General features: G+C 39.4%; 3 protein-coding genes across 3 annotated transcripts; 2 read left to right on the forward strand and 1 right to left on the reverse strand.

The window, feature by feature from the left end:
- Positions 1 to 888: 888 nt before the first annotated feature.
- Positions 889 to 2890, forward strand: LOC128461215 (cilia- and flagella-associated protein 20). The gene is made up of 6 exons (XM_053446035.1): positions 889 to 1251; positions 1825 to 1904; positions 2002 to 2113; positions 2275 to 2463; positions 2554 to 2667; positions 2770 to 2890. The coding sequence occupies exons 1-6, from the start codon at positions 1168 to 1170 to the stop codon at positions 2773 to 2775; spliced, it is 585 nt and encodes a 194-aa protein (XP_053302010.1). The 5' UTR covers positions 889 to 1167; the 3' UTR covers positions 2776 to 2890.
- Positions 2891 to 4124: 1234 nt separating this feature from the next.
- Positions 4125 to 6197, forward strand: LOC128462180 (cilia- and flagella-associated protein 20-like). Its single transcript, XM_053447478.1, has 6 exons — positions 4125 to 4214; positions 5022 to 5101; positions 5203 to 5314; positions 5660 to 5848; positions 5979 to 6086; positions 6192 to 6197. Exons 1-6 carry the CDS (start codon positions 4131 to 4133, stop codon positions 6195 to 6197), a joined length of 579 nt encoding a protein of 192 aa, XP_053303453.1. The 5' UTR covers positions 4125 to 4130.
- A 230-nt stretch (positions 6198 to 6427) lies between these two features.
- On the reverse strand, positions 6428 to 20091 carry dgat1a (diacylglycerol O-acyltransferase 1a). The gene is made up of 17 exons (XM_053446032.1): positions 19802 to 20091; positions 18122 to 18209; positions 13474 to 13514; positions 13211 to 13296; positions 12874 to 12926; positions 12237 to 12342; positions 11852 to 11980; positions 11376 to 11450; positions 11172 to 11275; positions 11006 to 11044; positions 10660 to 10701; positions 10422 to 10466; positions 9911 to 10023; positions 9599 to 9664; positions 9287 to 9374; positions 8854 to 8916; positions 6428 to 8714 (listed from the first exon to the last, which is right to left on the reverse strand). The coding sequence occupies exons 1-17, from the start codon at positions 20080 to 20082 to the stop codon at positions 8568 to 8570; spliced, it is 1566 nt and encodes a 521-aa protein (XP_053302007.1). The 5' UTR covers positions 20083 to 20091; the 3' UTR covers positions 6428 to 8567.
- Between the last annotated feature and the right edge of the window lie 644 nt (positions 20092 to 20735).

The raw sequence follows: 20735 nt of genomic DNA on the forward strand, positions 1-20735 counted from the left end.
GGGGCAAGTGCAGACATATAGACGTGTGTGGGTCGTCTATTTGTAGAGACTGGCTGTCATTGGATTTGGGGAATTTAGAGGGCAGTCCAACAATTTGTGTGCCTAAAAGGCAGTTTATCCTGTGAAGCACATCAGGTGCTATCTGTTTCTCTAAAGGCTGTGAGGAAACTACTGTTGCAGCCTGCTTCACTTATCCATATATTTGTTTGCATACATACACATGTACACAACTATGTATTTACAAACAACATTTTTATCAATTTGAAATTAATGTCTATCTATCTATCTATCCTTCTGTCTATCTTTCTATCTATCTATCTATCTATCATCTATTCATCTATCATCTATCCATCCATCTATCTATCCATCTATCTATCTATCTATCTATCTATCTATCTATCTATCTATCTATCTATCTATCTATCTATCTATCTATCTATCTATCTATCTATCTATCTATCTATCTATCTATCTATCTATCTATCTATCTATCCATCATTCCATCTATCTACCTATCCATCCATCTATCTATCTATCTATCTATCTATCTATCTATCTATCTATCTATCTATCTATCTATCTATCTATCTATCTATATCTATATCTATCTATCTATCTATCTATCTATCTATCTATCTATCTATCTATCTATCTATATATCTATCTGAACAGGTATTTGTATTTAACTGTATTCTATATCCAACTTTTAAATACTAATGTTTAATACTAATACTAATGAGTAGTAATTCGGGTTTCATTTTATCAAAGTATTTATGAACGTATAAATTAATCTCTCTTTCAACTTGTTGCACGCGGCTCACGTTCCAGCATTATGTTGCTAAGGCGACCGGGGTGGGTCCCGGATTTAGAGTCGACGTGAAAACGCGACCGAGCGATTCTGTTCCTTAGAAACAGTCAACTAACGGAGCGGGGCTTCCACTTCACGCCTCCGGGAACAGAACCGTGTGACCGTCACGAGCTGAACGGACTCCGACGGTTCTTGTGCTTTTCTCTATTGAGCCGGAACTTCTGTGGATCTCCTGAAGCGGAACGGATTGTCTAGTTCCCCACGGAGGCGGTAGCGTTGGGAACGGAAACCTAGACTGTACACACAACAAGAGTTAGCATAGCCGCAGTGGTGGTGGATTCGAACCACGAACACGGACCATGTTTAAAAACACGTTCCAGAGCGGGTTCCTCTCCATCTTGTACAGCATCGGCAGCAAACCTCTGCAGATCTGGGACAAAAAGGTGAGTGACACCCCTAGAGCCGCCCACCCACTTCCGTAGCATCGCGTGCTAATGCTAACTAGCTGGTTGTGTTTTTAAAGATTGATCATGTTTACAGCTCAGCATCATCTGTGGTCAAATATACATGGATCCAGTGTCCCTGTGTTATTGTCACGTTAATGTTATGTGAGTGAAGATATTCTGCTCCAGTAAAGGACGACAAATTATACATATTTTATATTTTAAAATGAATAGTGAATTATGTTTTTTGTTTCAATTAAAACACTTGACCGGTGCTAAATAGATTCACACTAACTTCATCATCCTGTCAACATCGGATACAGGATTTTAGTGACTGGTATAATATGATCAGCTGAGCTGTCACGTTAAATCAACAATTAATCATACAAATTAAAATGATTCTGATTCAGGTAATGACTGAGTGGGATCTCTTTCATAGTTAAAAACAAACTGTTTAGTGTTTTATTGATAAGAATCCAGTTGAGCGATGGTGAGAGGGCTCTTTAACCAGAGAGGAACACATGATGTCTGCTTATAAAAACCATAAAATATCACACATTTCTCTGTTCTCAGGTGAGGAATGGGCACATCAAACGAATCACCGACAATGATATTCACTCCCTGGTGTTGGAAGTTGAAGGGACAAACGTCAGGTGAGTTTGTGTGTGTGTTAAACTCATCTCAGGTCAGCTTGTGTTTACTCGCTTATTCTTCCCCTGTCTCACCCTCTTACCTCTCTGACCCCTACAGCACCACCTACATCACGTGTCCCGCAGACCCGAAGAAGACACTGGGCATCAAGCTTCCTTTTCTGGTCATGATCATAAAGAACCTCAAAAAGTATTTCACTTTTGAGGTCCAGGTGGGGAAATCACCCGTGTATGCAACTTCACCACTAGATGTCACTAGATTCTACAACCTGAACCTTTAAACCCAGGAATGAGTTATATTCTGAGTTTTGTTCCTCCTAGTGTTGGGATTCGTGGTCACTCATTCTTTCTCCCCCATCTTTGCAACTCTCAGGTGTTGGATGATAAAAATGTCCGGAGACGTTTTCGGGCGAGTAACTACCAGAGCACGACACGAGTGAAGCCGTTCATCTGCACCATGCCCATGAGGCTGGATGACGGGTGGAATCAGATCCAGTTCAACCTGTCGGACTTCACCAGGAGGGCGTATGGAACCAATTATATCGAGACGCTGCGTGTACAGGTCAGTGCAGTGACAGAGGAGGAAGAACGAGATGCTATTTCAACTGATGAGCCTGTTCTGTTGCTAATGTCTAATGTGTTCTTCTCTCAGATCCACGCAAACTGTCGCATTAGGAGGGTGTATTTCTCCGACAGACTGTACTCTGAGGACGAACTCCCGGCAGAGTTTAAACTTTATCTGCCTGTCCAGAATCCGAAGGCCAAGGTGAGACATGCCCCTCCACACGCAGTCAAATATCTCTACATGTGGTACGATGATCATATTTGATATTTGTCTAACACTCGTCTGTTTTTGTGTGTCCTGCAGCAATAGACCTCCTCCACCTGCATCGCTCCCCGTTTGATGAAATTTGTAATATAGTAATTTTCGGAGCTTGAGTTCTGAGTGATGTCTTTTGTTCTCTGCTCAATAAAGTTTTTTCAATTAATTGTTGTCAATTCATCCTTCTCCTAGTTTCTGCTGCAGTTCTCGCGAGAACTCGTGATAGCGTAGCGACACTTGTTTTACTAGTAACCATTAACTCTTTAGTTTTTTTCCACTAAGAACTTTTAAGCTCCATGAATATGAACATTTTCTAAAACATCAATTGTTTTTTTCCCACCTCCATCATCAGCAGAGAGCCAATATCACCCGGAACTTGAGATAAAACATAATTTATCATAACGGAAAACAATTTTGGTCTAATGACACTGCCCTGAGGAGTAGCATGTCCCACCATAAACGTTCCTGATAAAGCATTCCCAACTCTTACTTGAATAAACCTATCAAATAAAAAGTCTGTGATCAGTTATAAATGTTCCACCTGTTTTCCTGTGCGTGTATGTCACCACTTCCTTACACATATTATCTTAATTACCATCTTATTGTTTAATATATAGCAGCATGCAACCAACTCACAGCCAGTGTTAGCAAGGCTTGTGGAAAACGCTGGAACGTGGTCTTACAAATAAGCTGCTGTCTTGTCAATATTTATATATATTTAGATTTGTGGCTATCCTCAAATAAAAGACTCAACAGACATCTTTCCATTCATCCATGCTATAAATAAAATACTGTATCCAGACAGAAAATAAATAATAGATATTGACACATATATATTTATTCATTAAGATATCCCTTTGAGTTATTCTTTTTGCCTGAAATCCACCCAGTTACTGTCTTTGAATAAATTGTTTTGTGGTTGATAATTTTCACTGAATTCCTAGTTAAACAAAGACCATATGTTTTGGGAAATGAAGTAAGTGTTTGCCTTTTTATATCAAATTATTTGCGTTGTGTTGCAGATTTCCGTTGCCATATAATATGCTAATATACTCAACTTTTCCGAGATATGATGTCATTGATATTGGCCTATAGTTCATTCCCTGTAGTTCAATTTGCTATAGTTCAATCGATATGTTTGTCTTAATCTTTTTCTTCTCTGCTCTTCACATAGAAAAAGCTAAAGAAGACGGGTTATCCTTTGATGTAGAACCTATGATCGGACCTTTTACCTTTATGAATGAAGATGCGGTTATACACTTTAATGTTGGTTGCCACCCGCCAATAAACCCGGCATCAAACAGACGCAGATTTTGAACCCCAGAGAAGTGATAGCGTTAGGAACGGAAATTTGATCTATAAACGACAGTTAGCAATAGTAGTTTTTCCAAACACAAACACAGAAGATGTTTAAAAGCACGTTTCAGAGCGGATTCCTCTCCATCCTTTACAGCATCGGCAGCAAACCTTTGAAGATCTGGGAGAAACAGGTGATTGAAAGCCCTGAGCAGACCACTGGCTGCCTTACTATGACATGCTAACTAGCTGTTTGTATTTAGGTCTTCATTTTTGGACGTTTGATCAGCATTTTCTGTGGTGTGAAAATGTAATGAAGTCAGTGTTCAGGGAGCTGACTGAGGTGGAAGTTGTAAAGTTTAAAGCAATTGTCAGATGTATGTGAGTGATTATTCTTCCTCAGTAACAGACAAAAATAAAAAGTATTTGATTGAAACTTTATAACTTAAACCTGAGTTTGAGATCAAACATTAACAAAATGTTTTAGCCAGAAAGCTCCTGTAAATATAGAAGGCTGTGAGCCAGAAGGCACAGTTGTAAAGCCAATTATATTATTATTAATAATATTAATACAAATAATGATTATGAAAATGTCCTTTTTTAAAGACAATTTACAGTCAAATAAAAAAAACTTTAAAGCTTTAAAATGCGATGACAATATCTTCATCATATGACTGACTCCACCCACATCAGCATCTGAACTGTAGCCCGACTTATAATTAACATAATACACCAAATTGTTCATATTTTAATAGATTATTATTTGAACAATGAAAGTTGTTAGTTCTCTCTGGTTGACAAACTGTGTAACTGTGACACTAAAGATCCTCAAATATGTCCTGTGTACATCTGTCCTGCTGTTTATTGTTGTTATACAGATATAATCTGCTGCAAGCTAATACTGTATCTGTTGAATGATGGAGATAGGGCTCTTTTACAAGAGAGAAAAGGTGAGTTATCTATATTAAACCATAAAATGTCATATATTTCTATGTTCATAGGTGAAAAATGGCAGAGTTGAGAGAATCACGGACGAGGACATTAACTCTTCGGTGTTGGAAGTTATAGGGCTAAACGTCTGGTGAGTTTGTGTGTGTTAATTTCATCCCTCAGATCAAGTTGTGTAATCACACTTACTGTATCTTCCCCTGTCTCACCCTCTTACCTCTCTGACCCCTACAGCACCACATTCATCACGTGTCCCGCAGACCCAAAGAGCACACTGGGCATCAAGCTTCCTTTTATGGTCATGATCATAAAGAACCTCAAAAAGTATTTCACTTTTGAGGTCCAGGTGGGGAAATCACACGTGTATTCCTTAAAGGTTCAGAATGTACCATTTTTGTGAAAGGGCTCTTTTGGTCGAAATTGAATCTAAAATAATCCTAATGATGTTTTCAGTACTGTGCGATCTTCTATATTTAACAAATTGTTGTTTTCTTGACTCTAGAATGGGCCCTTGGTACAGGGTGAGGTGAGGGGTATTCAGCTGCAATATGCAACTCGACCACTAGATGTCACTAGATTCTACAACCTGAAACTTTAAACCCAGGAATGATGTTTTACCCTGTTTTTTTTCTTTATGGTGTCAGGAGTTATCACTCATTCATGCTTTCTCCACCATATTTGCAACTTCCAGGTGTTGGATGATCATAATATCCGGAGGCGTTTTCGGGCGAGTAACTATCGGACCTCAACAAACGTGGCGCCCTTCATCTGCACTATGCCCCTGAAGCTGGACGACGGGTGGAATCAGATTCAGTTCAACCTGTCGGACTTCACCTCGAGGGCGTATGGAACCAATTATGTCGAGACGCAGCGAGTACAGGTCAGTGCAGAGACAGAGGAGGAACGAGCTGTCTTCACGTGCTACTTTTACTGCCTGTAAAATCTTCCAATTAAATATTTATGACTGTGTTGTCTTTCTGGTGCTAATGTCGAATGTATTTTTCTCTCAGATCCACGCAAACTGTCGCATTAGGAGGGTGTACTTCTCTGACAAACTGTACTCTGAGGACGAACTCCCGTCAGAGTTCAAACTTAATGTCAAAAATACGAGGGCCAAGGTGAGACATGCACCTCCACGCACAGACAAATGTCTCCAGTCGTTACTCATGCAGATATTTGATGTTCGTCTAATATCCGTCTGTTTGTGTGTTTCCTTCTTGCAGCAGTAAACCTTCTCCACCTCTCGTTACCTCTCGTCTTCTTCTACCTGCGCCATTCTCCTCCTTCTGATGAAATTCAACACTTTGCAGTGCTATGAGTTTTGAGTGCTCTCTTGTGTTGCTCTCTGCACATACAAGTATTTTATGGACTTCTGTTGCAGTTTTCAATGCATTGTTAATAAATGATAACAGCACCTGATATTTTTGGCAATAGAAACAAAGACAAATAGACAAGTTCATTCATCAAATATAAACGATCTTTATTCAATAACACAAATAATTTAAACTAAAAAGCCGTGGAAATTATTTTCATTCCCAAAAGACATAATCTTTGTTTCACTTTGGATTTCAGTTGAAGGTATCAAGAATTAAAACAACACATTCCAAGACAAGAACTGGGTTCATTACAGGCAAATAAAATAACACAAAAAGGCAATCTGGTTAGAATGTTGATAACCACACCTCAAAGGACATTTCCTATGTTAAGCTCAGCTCAGCATCCGGTCGCTTTGTATTTCCATTGACAAGAAATCTCATGAAAAACTAAAAGCAAGGCAGAGTTGAAAGTAAACAACTCAGGAAATATAATTGTTTCCATATGAGGGTCATGCACACACAAAAAAATCCTATATTCCTTATTGCTTTTGTAAATTTGAGTCTGTTTACCAAATAATGTTAAATTAACTGAAATGGAAAAATATCTAGTAAAGTCACTCATTTCCCAGCGTAGCTTTCACTCTTCATTGTTTCTTTCCTCCCAATTAACAAGAACGCACTGAGCCATGATATTTGTATTATGTTGAAAAGTCTCCCAGACAGCAGCCTGTTAATACAGAACTCAAAAGACTGATCAAATCTCCTGTGCTCACTGCTGCTCACAGAACATACACAAAATCACATGTTGGCAGAAGTGGCTCCGACTCAGAAGATATTAAAGCTGCCATTTGTGCACTGAAATACCTCTAATCTCATTTATAGATTTACACACAACTCTTAAAAAAAAGAGCTCCATCAGAATAATATTAAGTCGAAAAGAAAAATTTGAAAAAGGTGCATATTGCTTAACGGTTAGAATAAACGTGGAGCAGAATTTGAAGTAAGAACAGGAAGCTCTAAGTAGTTACTTCAACACACCATACATACAAATGCATTGTGAATCTGCTACAGCAATCTTTCCTTTTGAAGTGTTTGGCTTCTTCGTTGTTCCTGCAATAAACTGTTGGTCAATATATTTTTTCCGATCTGGTTTTAAAGCGACAGGCACTTATACTTTTCAACAAGGAATGTGAACAGTGTTTTTTCAACGAGGGAAGAACCTGGGAAAAAAATTTCAGGAAATTAAAAGACTGATTTTAAAATGTACGCCCAGATCTCACTTAGTGTTTAACAGATTAAAATGTTAAATAAAATAACACTACACCTTTATGTGGCGAGATTCAGATTTGCAACGATGTCAGGCTCTAGTATCTTTAGCTCTTACATCAACTCAAGCGAGAAAATCAACTATATATGTTTACTTTAAAACAAATTGAATTAATAAAAAACAAAACTACGATGGCACAGAACATACGATTATATTAAAACAACAAATTTTCCTCAGACAAACCAATAACATGTATAGAAATCTATTGCTTTGACAGCATGCATCTCTTTAAAGTGCAAAAAAACATCCATTGGTTCAGATCAGTAAAATCAAAACTGCATAATTCACATTTCACAAAAGACATAAATAATAAGTTGAAGACGACACAATACAACCGCAGTCGCATCAACAAATAAAATCGTACAAAGTATAAAATAAAAATGTTGGCACATAAAATCCGATCATGCCAAGGTGTATAACACATATAGCATGTTACACAAAAACCTTTTATAAACCTTTTTTTTGGTGATGGGTCCTTTCTTCACATTTTCTTGCAAATCTTTTCAATATAAATATCTGTGATACTTCACGACTGCTTTGGATCGAAGAGCGGGATGTGTGTGTGTGTGTGTGTGTGTGTTTGTGTGTGTGTGTGTGTGTGTCTGTGTGTCTGTGTGTGTGTGTGTGCACATGTATATACACAGATTTAATGTAAAAACTCTTACTGTAGTCATTGTTAAAAGCAGAAGTAGGACAGGCTTATTCCACTAACCTGCATCGTCGACCACCAACGTCTACCACTTGGGGAAAACGTAGAAAAACACATTTGCTTCTGTTTTTGAAAGAATCATACGTGGGATCAATTCCAATAACAGAAATACAAATGTCTTTTCACTATAAGTTCAAAGTTTAAACATCCTGATGAGAGCTGGTCGTGATGGTGGGTTTATCTTTGGAGGCTGACCACCGCGTTGTCGCACCAAAGCTTAGCAGAGCATGTGTGCATGGATCCAGTTCTATGTGCTGCTGCCGTAATGAATGACGTAGTAGTCATGGACATACATCAGCACAGCGATAGGCTGGCCAATGATGAGGGAGATCCACACGGCCGCGTTTCCATAGATCCCATTTAGGAAGCGACTCACAAACCAAGCCAGAGGAACCTGCAGAGGTCAAAGCTGAGAGGTCAAAATGAGCTTGTGTACAGGTTTGTTTAACAGTGTGCGGGGGGGGGGGTAAGGGATGGAGAGCAGGGGAGAGAAGGTGAACCACAGATATATGGGACAGTTCAACGTGTCTCACCTGAGCCATCATTCCCATAAAGGCCCAGCATCTGAACATCTTCAGAGGAACACTCATCAGGTACTGAAGAGGAAAGACAGAACATAACGAGGATTTTTATCATAACAAGTGATTTGCAATTGTATTAAAATGTATGATTAAGGGTAAAGAAGATGCACAATCAAAACTCTAATACAATCTTTTTATGTTTTATGCTTTAGGAGTAAATATGTGAATTCCTTTCAAGAGGAAGAAACTTTAAGGAAGTCAGTTACATATTAATTTACAGATCACTCATGTTAAATTCAATTAATGCCAACATTTTCCAAGTTTATACTGATTTAAAAAATTCTCCACAACAGACACTTTAATGCACAGATATTAAGTACAGTGTAAATAAAAATCGAACTGTTCCAAAAGGAGGAATGCTCTTGGAGTGTTGTTGTGGATTTACCTCGTGGAAGAAGGCTGACACCAGGAAGACTGCGGTTTGAGCCAGAAACTTGTTGACCCCCTTCCTAATCATTGGCTTATAGAAGTGTCTGGAACACACACAGACACATAGCAAAGCTCATACATCAAGCTGATCATTATCTCTTCAATCTTGATGGCCTGTTACCCCTGTGTGTATCCACTGTCTAGCTTTTTACCTCGAAGATAAGGTGCTGCAGAAAATCTATTGCAGCGACGGACAACTTTAACCACAAAGGATAAAAGCCAAAACATCGCTCAAGGTGTCAGTGTTGAAAAATAAAACTGTGCTCACCTGAGACACCACTTGTGTACTGGGATGTTCCAGTTGGACCAGAAGTAGGTGACAGTTTCCGAGTTCCTAAATTGAACAAGAAATGCACAGATTGAAAGGGAGCTACCTATTTTAATACATGAGTGACACATGGTTCGTGCACATGCAGAATCGTTTGCATTCGCACATTTAAGATTAAGTAATGCAAAAATAAATCTACCAAATTACTGACAAACGGAGCATGTGTGCCTCTTTTCATGTCTTGTATCTTAAAATGTTTAAAAAGTGTTTGTATGTGAACAAATACTTCTACTGTACGGAGTCTGTACTCACCACCAGTCCCTGTAGAACTCTCTGTCTCCAAACTGCATCAGCTCTGCCACAAAGTTCATAGATGAGTGGAAAAACCAATAGAAGAATATTAACCATATCAGATGGTTAGGGACCTGGGAGAGGAGGAGGCGAGGGAGAGGAGAGGAGGAGAATATGAGGAAGAGGGAGAAGAGAGTGGGAGAAATCAGGGCAAGATGTGTGGGTGTGTTTCCATGTTGCTACTCCTATCAGATATACACCTTTACTTTCCATTTTGACAGGTCAAGTGATCAAATGATACACTGACTTCACATTGCACTCTTTTAGTCTTAACCGCCACTTTAATCAAATTCATACAGCGTCTCTCTATAACTCATATACTCCACACACATGTTCATTAGAAGAAGCTCAACCTCCTGAGCCACAGGTGTGAAGTGCTGTATCTTTATTTACCTCAACATATGTCTCTTGTTATTTAAAGTTATGAAAGTTCATTGATGTTGGTCCCGTTCGTCCCTGTGATGATACTCACTGCTAATTTCAGCAGGCGCTCCACCATTCGAGAAAAGTCCATCTCCTGAGAGACACAAGAATATAACGTTTTATCTTTAAGAAATTGCAGTTGCAGTGTTTAGCGTCTTTATTTTTTATTGTAGATACTGAGACAATTTCAGATTTCAATTTAGGCCAGAGGATGTTAGCAGGGCTGCAGTAAATGCGTGTATATTGACAACATATCGGGGTTAAGGGTGTGTTTATACAGTACTCACCTGGAATGGTTTCATTGAGTTCTGTATAGTTGGAACCATCCACTGAAAGACACAATTTCAATGAGTAAATGTTGTTTAAATGTGAAAAGACTTTGATTCAAGTAATTTTTATCATTTATATATTTATATGTCATTGTTTTGCTGATGATATGATTCGCTATCTCTACAATTATATTTCAATTTGTGAAGAATCTTGTTCCTCTGGTTTGGAAAGTTGCTTCAGGAATAAAGTTTGTTATTCTTTATTATTAAAGCTTTATTGTGTGTGTGTGTGTGTGTGTGTGTGTGTGTGTGTGTGGTGTACATTGTGAATGAGTGTTGTGTGTCATATAAATATCGTACATACCTGCTGTATCAATCCCACCAACAGCTGCATGAAAAAAAGCTGCAAGAAAGAGCGGGTTATGATTGTAACAAAACATGCATGCAAGTCGGCTCGTATCGTATCGCTAACTGTGATGTGTGTGTGTGTGTGTGTGTATGTGAGTTTGTGTGTGTGTTTTTCCTCTCACCATTTCAAAAAGTCTCCTCATCAAGAACCTCTTACGTATTCGTGGTGACCGTGGGAAGTTGAGCTGGTAGCAGAGAGTCGGGGCAAACACAAAGTAGTACATGTCTGAAGACAAAAAAACGAGTAGAGTATTAATAATGGTCCTCATTGAAATGTTTCATTATAAACTGTGCACTTCATGCGTGTGCAGGCGTCATGGCGTCACCTCTGTGGGTGAGGTTGCCTGGGTAGGAGACATGGGTGTGACCTGCTGAACCATTGGACTGGGCCACAGACGGACCTTAGAAACACACAAATACAGACTGTAACAAACTGCACTTTCATGAGCTAATTCTCTATTGACTCTCATTCCGATATTTTTCTACAGGTGTTCCTGAAAAATATAAATGGTATTTTAAGTGTAATTCATGCGATGTCTAGACAGGAAGTCGTCATGTTTCAATCAGTATCTGTTTGTTTGAAACTGTGAGTGTTTTGGCCTAAAACCTGAAGTTTACCACTAGGTGGTAGTAACAGTACAGAAAAGTCAAACTCAAAATAAAGATCCTGGTCAGTGTGAATCCTTTCTTTGATTTATTCAAAGGATCATGAGCAGTTTGTAGGCCTCGGTCGACATGATTCAACATTTGCTGTGTGTGTGTGTGTGTGTGTGTGTGTGTGTGTGTGTGCATGTCTACTTACATGAGTAGGATCGTGTTAGTCTTTTGGCTTTGGCTTGTCTGATTTCTCTACACCACCTGTTGGTGTCTTGGTAGGAGTACAGCTTGAGTAACAGCACTGTGTAAACAGCTAGGGACAGGACGCCACCCACTGACACGTACACACAAACACACACACACACACACACACACACACACACACACACACACACAGGGCTATTGACTAAGAGCAATACAATATAGATGAAAGGGCATCACTTTACATCTCTTATCATTTGATTGTCATTTCTGAAACAACTGACACACATTTTTGACTGAGCATCAACATATGCACATTATCACTCTCATTAAAGATGCTTTAGATGTATATGTCATATAAGAAATCTCCTGTATTTATTTATATGTACCTGGGGTGATGGAGGTCAAGAGGAGCACTGTGGCTGAAGGAACGATCAACAAAGACGTCAGGTTAATAACGTGAAGGATCAGTCCTGTTGTCTTGGAGATGGTGCCCTGAGGAGATGAATGAAGGAGTTGATAAAGGAGTTAAAAATCAAAGTTTCTTCACTGTGCAACACTAGGACAGATACTTCTTTCAAATAAAATACCGCGTCTGTCTTATAATCTAATCTGGATCAGCAGCGTTGTTCATATCAAGGTTAAGAGCATGTATAAAAAGGGCAGGTGCTTGAATGTGGAATTTAAATTGTTGACTTAAGGAAACTATTAAGATCCTGTTTCTAACAGGGAGATACATGACTGACAGGGTTAAAAACAAGCCTACACATTCTCTTACAGCTCATCTGACAGTGCAGCCGTAGTTTTGAGCAAATCCCTGAACAAATATTATTATAATGCCAATGTTTGGTCTTTTAGAGACAAACAAAGATGGAGTCCAGGTTTACAGCATTTTTATCAGCAGAGTTCAAAAAGAAGAAACATGTTTGTGAATTGGAGTAATAGGTCAACTTTTGCTGTGTCCATAATAGTTGAAATTTGATCACAGTATGCAAATAAAGTATGAAAAACCCTGTGGAGACTCACCACAGCCAGACGTCTCTCTGTGTACAGGGCGGCTAGGATGAATACATTTGATGCTGAAACACAGAACATAGAATCTATTTATTTTGATACTACAGCAACACAAACTGATGATGTTAAGTTAAGAGGAGATAATGTCAGAGGTCAACCTTCTGTGAGCAGGTAAAAGGTCAAATAATCGGTTCTATCGTACACAGGGAACAAAGTTAATCTGATTAACTAGATGTAATCAAATGTGATAAGGACACAGCACTTGTTTGGTCGGCTCAACATAAACAGTCTCAAATTCGTTCACAATATGTTTGCGTAATATTAATGTAGTAAAATATAAGGTCTGTACCAATGATCAGGCAAGCTGCTGGCCAGCTATAGGGGTCCTTTAAGAAGAGAGACACCACCTGGATAGGGTCGACCAGGATGCCATACCTGGATGAGGAGAGGGTTAGAGAGGTTAAGTTATTGATCCCACAAGGCATAATTTAAAAAAAATTGTACAGTCAGAATAAGTCTTGGGGGTTCAGATAAATGTTTATTATTAAATTGTTCTGTTGTGTGTCGGTACGAGTTTGGCGGAGTCGGGTAATGGTTCAGCTGTGTACTCACTTTATAATGTTCTCCAAGAAGAGACGTGCATTACTCAGCACCTGGAAGGGACGACACGAGAGCCACAAGAGAATCAATCACAGTCACAACTACAATCATATAATATATATTTTAAATATAATCCCCCTCCCCCCTGCCAACCGGTGCAGTTGCAATCTTGAGATATCAAAAAACATTTTTTTTAGGCCAGCGTTACGTTTACCTTTGACCTCCCAGATATAATCAGTTAATCTGTGAGTCTAAGTCAAAATGTGTGTCAAATCTGAAAGGACTCATATGAGGAGTTCACATGAGTTGCTTTTCAATTTTTAGCCGTCTATAGGTATATAACATGATTGAGTGTAAGGTTGTCATGTAAGTGGCCCTTTACTGAATCTGGCCTTTGTTTACAGGCTAAAAATGCTTAGTGATAAATCTGGCTAATCATTTTTCTCCGCACACAGCTCAGCTCCTGATTAATCAGATCAGCAGATTTAAAGGTCTTGAACAGGAATAGGAACAGTCTGGCTCCTTTGGAACAGTTAAAACCTGGAAGAAAGCTTATAGGGGAGAGGGACACTTGCACTATAAAAGCTACATAATGAGCCGTGCCTGTTTGTTTCTGATATGAAGATCAGATGAGCTTCCTGTCTAAACTTAGCCACACGTTCCTGTTACCATCAAACCTCGATTCCTGTTCCAGCCTGCTGCCGCTCGCTCTGCTGAAAAGTTTATTATTATATTATGTTTTATAGTTCAAGGTCCTGGCTCCAGCTTTATCGCAGCCATCAATTATCTGAGCTCACACCGATCTGCACTCAAAATACAGAGAGGCAACATGCATGTGTGTAGTATATACACATTTCTGAGATCATTTTTATGGCAGTAGAGTTTATGAGTTAAACACACAGTCCAGATAATGACGACAGAGATACATGAGAAGGTTGTTGTTACACACTCGTCTGCCAAGGCTCCTCAGCGATGTGATTTTTAATCCAACTATGAATGTCGCCTGCACCACTGAGCGTAACCTTCAGGGTGGACACAAGAGCAGCGTCACGTATAACATTGCAAAGTCTAACTGTGCAATATTCAAAATGGCAAAATTGTGCCTGTTGTTTCATCCCCGTTCACAGGAGGGTCAGAGTTCAAAGTTCAGAGCAGCACACAGGGAGTTGGCAGGAGTTCGGTTTCTTGCTCAAAGACACGTCTGCAGGGGGTAAATGAAGGGAACCCAGGCTGTGTGGCTGGAGAAGCATTTCTGTCCAGTGTTAAACTATTAGCTGCAGTTAAGAAAGCTGTATGAAATTATTTAAAAGTCAGTATTATCTATTGTATTTATAAAACTGTTGTTTACGTAGGTTCCTTTGTGTAAAGCAATATGAACGTAACAAGCACAGAGACAACTGTGACCTGCGTGGTAGGTTTGAGGTCAAATCTCATTCTATGAATTATTTCAGTAATAACATTTTCTTTTCTTTGTTAAGTCACTTTTTACAGCATTAAATGCAAAGATTAGGATAACCATAACTTGAATTCAACATCTCATAACAAATAAATCTCTTGAGTTTTAATCAAACAATATTTCCTGTACTAAAAATTCAACATATATATGCACATGCCATAAATATCATCTGTGAATATGCAACCGCACTGATATGATTGTGTCAATCAAAAGTTTCACATTTTGTTAAAGGTTTTCATAACAAAGCGGTCATATAGACTCATGATCTAAAAAAAATATTGCAGAAAGACCAGGAAAACAAAAAATTCATTTTCACATCATCGGCTTTAAGTGTCTTGTTTCACGGGCTGAAACTGAATTGCAGCTGGCTGTGTGAAGTTCTTGCTGAGGTCATTTCAGCTTGACACATGGTCCATTTGGCCGAACACCAGGAGGATCAGTGATATGAAGCTGCAGAAGCACCAGTGGTTTGCATCCTGGGATGATTTATTTCTTACCCTAACCCTAACCCTAACCGTGTCGTATTCCAAATATCTGCTAATCTAGGTCAAACTGAACCATGTGCAGCTCTTGTAGATATGAAGGGATCATTCTAAGCAGATGAAAATACAAAGCTTCTCAATTTCAATGATTATACACGAATGAAAAGATAATGACGGATATTATAAATTCAATTTCTGCCAATAGATCCCTCAGATCAGGTTTCAGTCAATTATAAATTCCCTCGTTAACAAGTGGAAAAATCCCAGAGGCACAAAGACGGAGTTTCTATTTCTTACACTCTAAGGTTGTGTATTAATTGTAACCATGAATAATATCTGTAAATATTCAGGCTGTAAAGAAGAAGGAGTTTAAATATCACTACTAAGCTCTTATCTCGAGAGACATGCACTTGTGGGGCCGACATCTTGGTCCTGCTTATCAAGGACAAATGGAACATGCAAGCTTTAGTCGCGTCCACACACTCACAGCCCCACACAGACCCAGAAACACAAGACCCAGCGGTTCCACTCAAGCTCTTGCGTCTATTCCCAAAACTGTCTGACCCGGGCCCCTAGTGGCCACAGAGGGGAGAAGGTGGTCGTTACAGACAGAGATATAAAATTTCAAGGCTGAGATTAATCCTGTCAGAAAGCTGCAAAATTCGGCTTGATTCAATTAATATCACCCGAAAATATATTACAAATACACTACCACATGTTCACAACCTTGTATGGGCACTTGCATTTATTGTATGTCCACAAGCTCAAAACATGCAGATAGAAAAGTGTTCTATTTATAGTCGGATCCATTTCAAATTCAGTAGGATTGCGGCTAACAGGATATTTGGAACTATTCAAATAACTGGCACACATACATGACATGCACCTCTCTCTGTAGTCGTGAGGACACTCATTAACATAATGCATTCCCTGGCCCCTAACCTAGTTCTAACCCTCAACCTAAAACCAGTCTTAACCCTCAAACAGCCCATTGAATTTGGGAGGACCAGCCGAAATGTCCTCACAATGGTTGTATCGAACCAAAATTGGACAGACACACACACACACACACACAGACACAAAGCCAGTGGAGCAGGGCAGACAGTCTATATCTCTGAGGCTCCTTATTGACCTTGAGTGACCTCAGCCCCGGACTCATGAGCGTTGCAACTTCATCTGAGCAGTGGGGTTCTGCATCTGACGCCAAATTGAAGCAGCCAAAATCCCAATCTCACTTCTCATGAAGTCTACAGTAAATCCTGAAGCTCACCTATTCCCGTTTGCATCTGAAACAGCGTGGCTGCATATGTGAAGGAGCTATTCTTGGTTTATTTTTTTGTCATTTGGAGTGAGCAGTTTTTTTCTCCTTCTCTGATGCTGATTGTAAGAGATTCCTCTGAGCTTGTCACAGCAAATATTTGTGAGCATGAACTGTTTTGGATTCTCATTCACCCTTGATACGCACGCAGGAGACAAAATGTCTACTCCTGAAGGGAGGGAAAGTTCATCTAACAAAGCCAACTGTAACCTGAGATCATGCTGAAGCTCATCAACCCCATCGATCTGAATTGTAGAAATGTAAATTAACTGCCCTGACCACCAAAGTGCTTTTGCAGTATTTCCAAGAGGGAAATTTCCAGGTAACCCAAACTGACCCCTGAAGCTGGATTATAGAGCAATATGTTAAGCAACTATCCCCCTGAGCATTTCAATATGGGAAATGTCAAACAAGGACAAAACCAATCCAACTGCTGACTTACACATGTGGTTAATGTGCTGGTGTGAACTGTGACAACAAAAGCAACTTATCAAACTCCTCACACTTAAACACACAGAGACACGCCACAAGCTTTCTGTGTCACATAAGGTCACTGTAACAAGTTCAACTAATCCCGAGTCCCGGCAGGAAGTGGAGTTATTATGTCACTTTTGTGTCTAAAGCAGCCGCCCAAAGACGTCCTGCAAGTTCAAGTGTGCTGTTGTGCGAAGCGGTGTTATATCCTGTGTGTTTTATTTGTGTCTCTGTCAGCTGGTTACTCAAAAACGACTAACCTGGTTTACATGAAGTTTTATGGAGGGGTGTGGCATGACCCAAGAGGAACCCATTATACTCTGAAGCGGATCCAGGAATTCTTTCACTTTGCTCTAGCAGTGATTTAGATGTCATCGTTATTATTCCTTTCAGGTTTAGACTTGGTTTTGGCTCTTGTGTGAAAGTTGAAGAACCCAGAGAGTTAATTGTGGATTTAAACTTCTCTGCAGGGTTTTTTAAGATATATTTTTTGGGGCATTTTATCTCTGCTGATATGACAGCAGAAGGATGATTTGGAGAGGACAAGCAGCAAAAGGCCTGAGACGGGACGGAACAGAAACCAGCTGCAGGAGGAGTCAAGCCTCATTATGATTAATTACAGCATAATCTCATGGAAACTATAGTTTTCCTGATGACTTCTGGGTAGTTCCAGCTCTTTATCAAACTTCCTGCCTTTTCGCATAGTGAGGATCTCTGGGATTAAATCACTGTGCAAACTGGAAACTGTTTTAAATCTGAGGTATATGTGAACAGATGGATGGAAGGATCAATACAGATGTATGAGTCATTTCTAGTCTCATAAACACATAAACAATGTTCTGCCGTGTCAGGGTTTACATTGCTGGTGGTGTGCAGCTTTGGAATTCACAATCCATAACATGTTCAGTACTAAATTAACATTTTACTCACCAGCATGACCACACACCAGTTGAGGATTCCCCTGTAGTTGCTGTAGCCACTGGCCGAGCTCAAGAGAGACTCCTGCAGGACGTGACAGCTGCAGGAAAACACAGAGCAGAGAGTTTTTACTGAAGACCTCTGGGTTCCTGACCTTTGCATAATCACGACCTCAGGGATTAGATCTCTGTGCAAATTAGTCACTTTCAAACCTCAGTTAAGAAACACGGGACTGTTTGTTGAAATCACAAATACTTAGAAATACCACTGTGAAGGAACCAGACAGATTGATTTCAAATTTAAGTGGTTTGATTTTGAGGAGGCCGTATGATTCATATCTTATACACAACATTGATTCAGCCAGAGAAGGTCAACTCATAAGTCACCATATCTTCTTTAAATAATACAAATTCACCAGTTTACATAATTTTATACATGACCTGACCATCAAAGGGTCAATAAAGAAACCCAAAAGCTGGATTATTAAGCAGCCTGTGAAGCAACTTTGTCTATAACATTTTATTTGAAATGAATGAATCACATGATATTGCATCAGACAATGACAAATTTTGAAAATTTAGGTGAAAGGTATTTTACATTGGTAACACTGAAGTGTGGCAATAACGTTTACACAATCATACATGACAGAGAAGAAAAAAGAGAGGAGACTAACGAGAAAGGAGAGGAGAGCAGGAAGGAAAGAATGTTATAGTAAGAAGGAGGGAGAGTCCAAAAAGAAGTAAGAAGACAGAAATAATGACAAGTCAGACGGAAGAGCTGATGGATTCATTGAGCAAGATCGGCAGCAGAACGTGCAGATATAGACGTAGTCACATTATTGCAAAAGCACATGCCATTGTTGTTTGTCAGTAACCGTATAGTTCAGGAAGTGACGCTACTCATCTAGAGGTGAAAAGTCCAGTACAATTACTACAACTGCTTAATTTCAGCTTCTTGATTGCAAGGAAATTCGTGGGCCAGATCTTGCTCCAAAGTTATAGTTATAATAACGACAAAGAATAACATAACAATGTAACACTAGGCAAAGTATAAAAATATCAAGTGTAATGAGGAGCAAGAGGATCAGTGCATTAATATATATATATATATATATATATATATATATATATATATATATATATATATAAAACAATATATGTAAGTTAAGTTACTAAAACAGAAAAATATGAAGAAAAACTGCTAAAAATAGACAAAAATAAACATAGATGAAGTAGTATTGGAAATGACAAATAAGAGGCAAATATTGCACATTAATATAATACTGTACATTATAATAGTGGAGGTGATATCGCACATGAAATAATACAATTAACAAGCAAATTATATGAATATAACATAGTACATGCTAATGGATATATAAATACACATGTAAGTGCTATTGACGTGACATATGACATGAAGAGATATTACAAATTCAGGGATATTGAATTGATATTAGAAATTAAATGGTATTGAAGTGATATTATACCTTCAAGGATATTGAAGTGATATTGCACATTAGCTCACAGCTCTTCCTTCTCTTTCCACGTGATACTAACCCTAAATCAAAAGCCACCACGGCTGCACTTGTCATCTCAGGACCGTTTAATCCCAGAGAAGCTAATTGAGGACAGATCCGTGAAACCTGAGAAATGGAGGAGAACTTGGTATTGTTTTCAAATCCCTGTTTACCTGAGTCTCTCGTTGATGTCCTCCGCTGCACTCGTCTCCTTCCTCGGACTGTGCTGCCGGGACACATCTCTGCTGTCCCCCGCGTGTCCCTGCACCTCGTCCTCTGTTTTGGATTTAGTCGGATGCTGTCGAGGTTTGTCCCCCGCGTCGTGCACCTTGCTGCCGGTGGCTTGCCTCCCCGTCGCCGCTCCGCCGCCGCCGGCAGCAGCGGCAGCAGCCCCGGTGATGGTCGTCCTCCTCCGGCGGGACAAGGGCCCTCTCGGATCGGCTCTGTCGCTCATTCCTGCGGCTGCCGTCTCACATCTGCCCGCCTCTCATCGCTGCTCAGCCTGATATGAAGCGTGTGCTGCGCGGGGAGAGCCGGTGAGTCAGCGGTGACTCCGCTGGAGGAGCCTCATCCGCTCAAGGTGCAGTTTGACAGCAGGGTTGCCAGGTTTGCACAAGTTTCCGGATCAGCTTCACAATACTGGGACACTAAACCCCACTTCAATGAATATATATTTCTGTTAAATATATATAAAAAATGTATATATTGAGCTTGTGGGCACAAGAAAAGTCGGTTTCAGATACGTAGTATGGTGTATTTTATTTACACTGGAAATTGCGTCATTGTTGCAGGACTATGACGTTACAACAACAATCGTGCCGACGGACAATCCCACAATTAATTATACATCTTTTTTTTATCTATGTTTTAATACATTTAGTATTAATACTCTTAAAGGGGCATGTGACAAAATAATGCTGAGTCATAAGGATCATTGCAGAGACGTCATTGTTAAAATTGTTTTATATATAACACATCTGTAAACCATGTCAATTTCCCTCTGGTTTCCATACAAGGATAATTAATATGATAAATAAATGATTATTGTTGTTTTATGCTCTTGTGAAGCCCTCTGTAACTGTGTTTACAAAAGTGCCAATAAATACT

The sequence above is a fragment of the Pleuronectes platessa genome, chromosome 18, assembly GCF_947347685.1.
Source record: "Pleuronectes platessa chromosome 18, fPlePla1.1, whole genome shotgun sequence".
NCBI lineage: Eukaryota > Metazoa > Chordata > Actinopteri > Pleuronectiformes > Pleuronectidae > Pleuronectes > Pleuronectes platessa.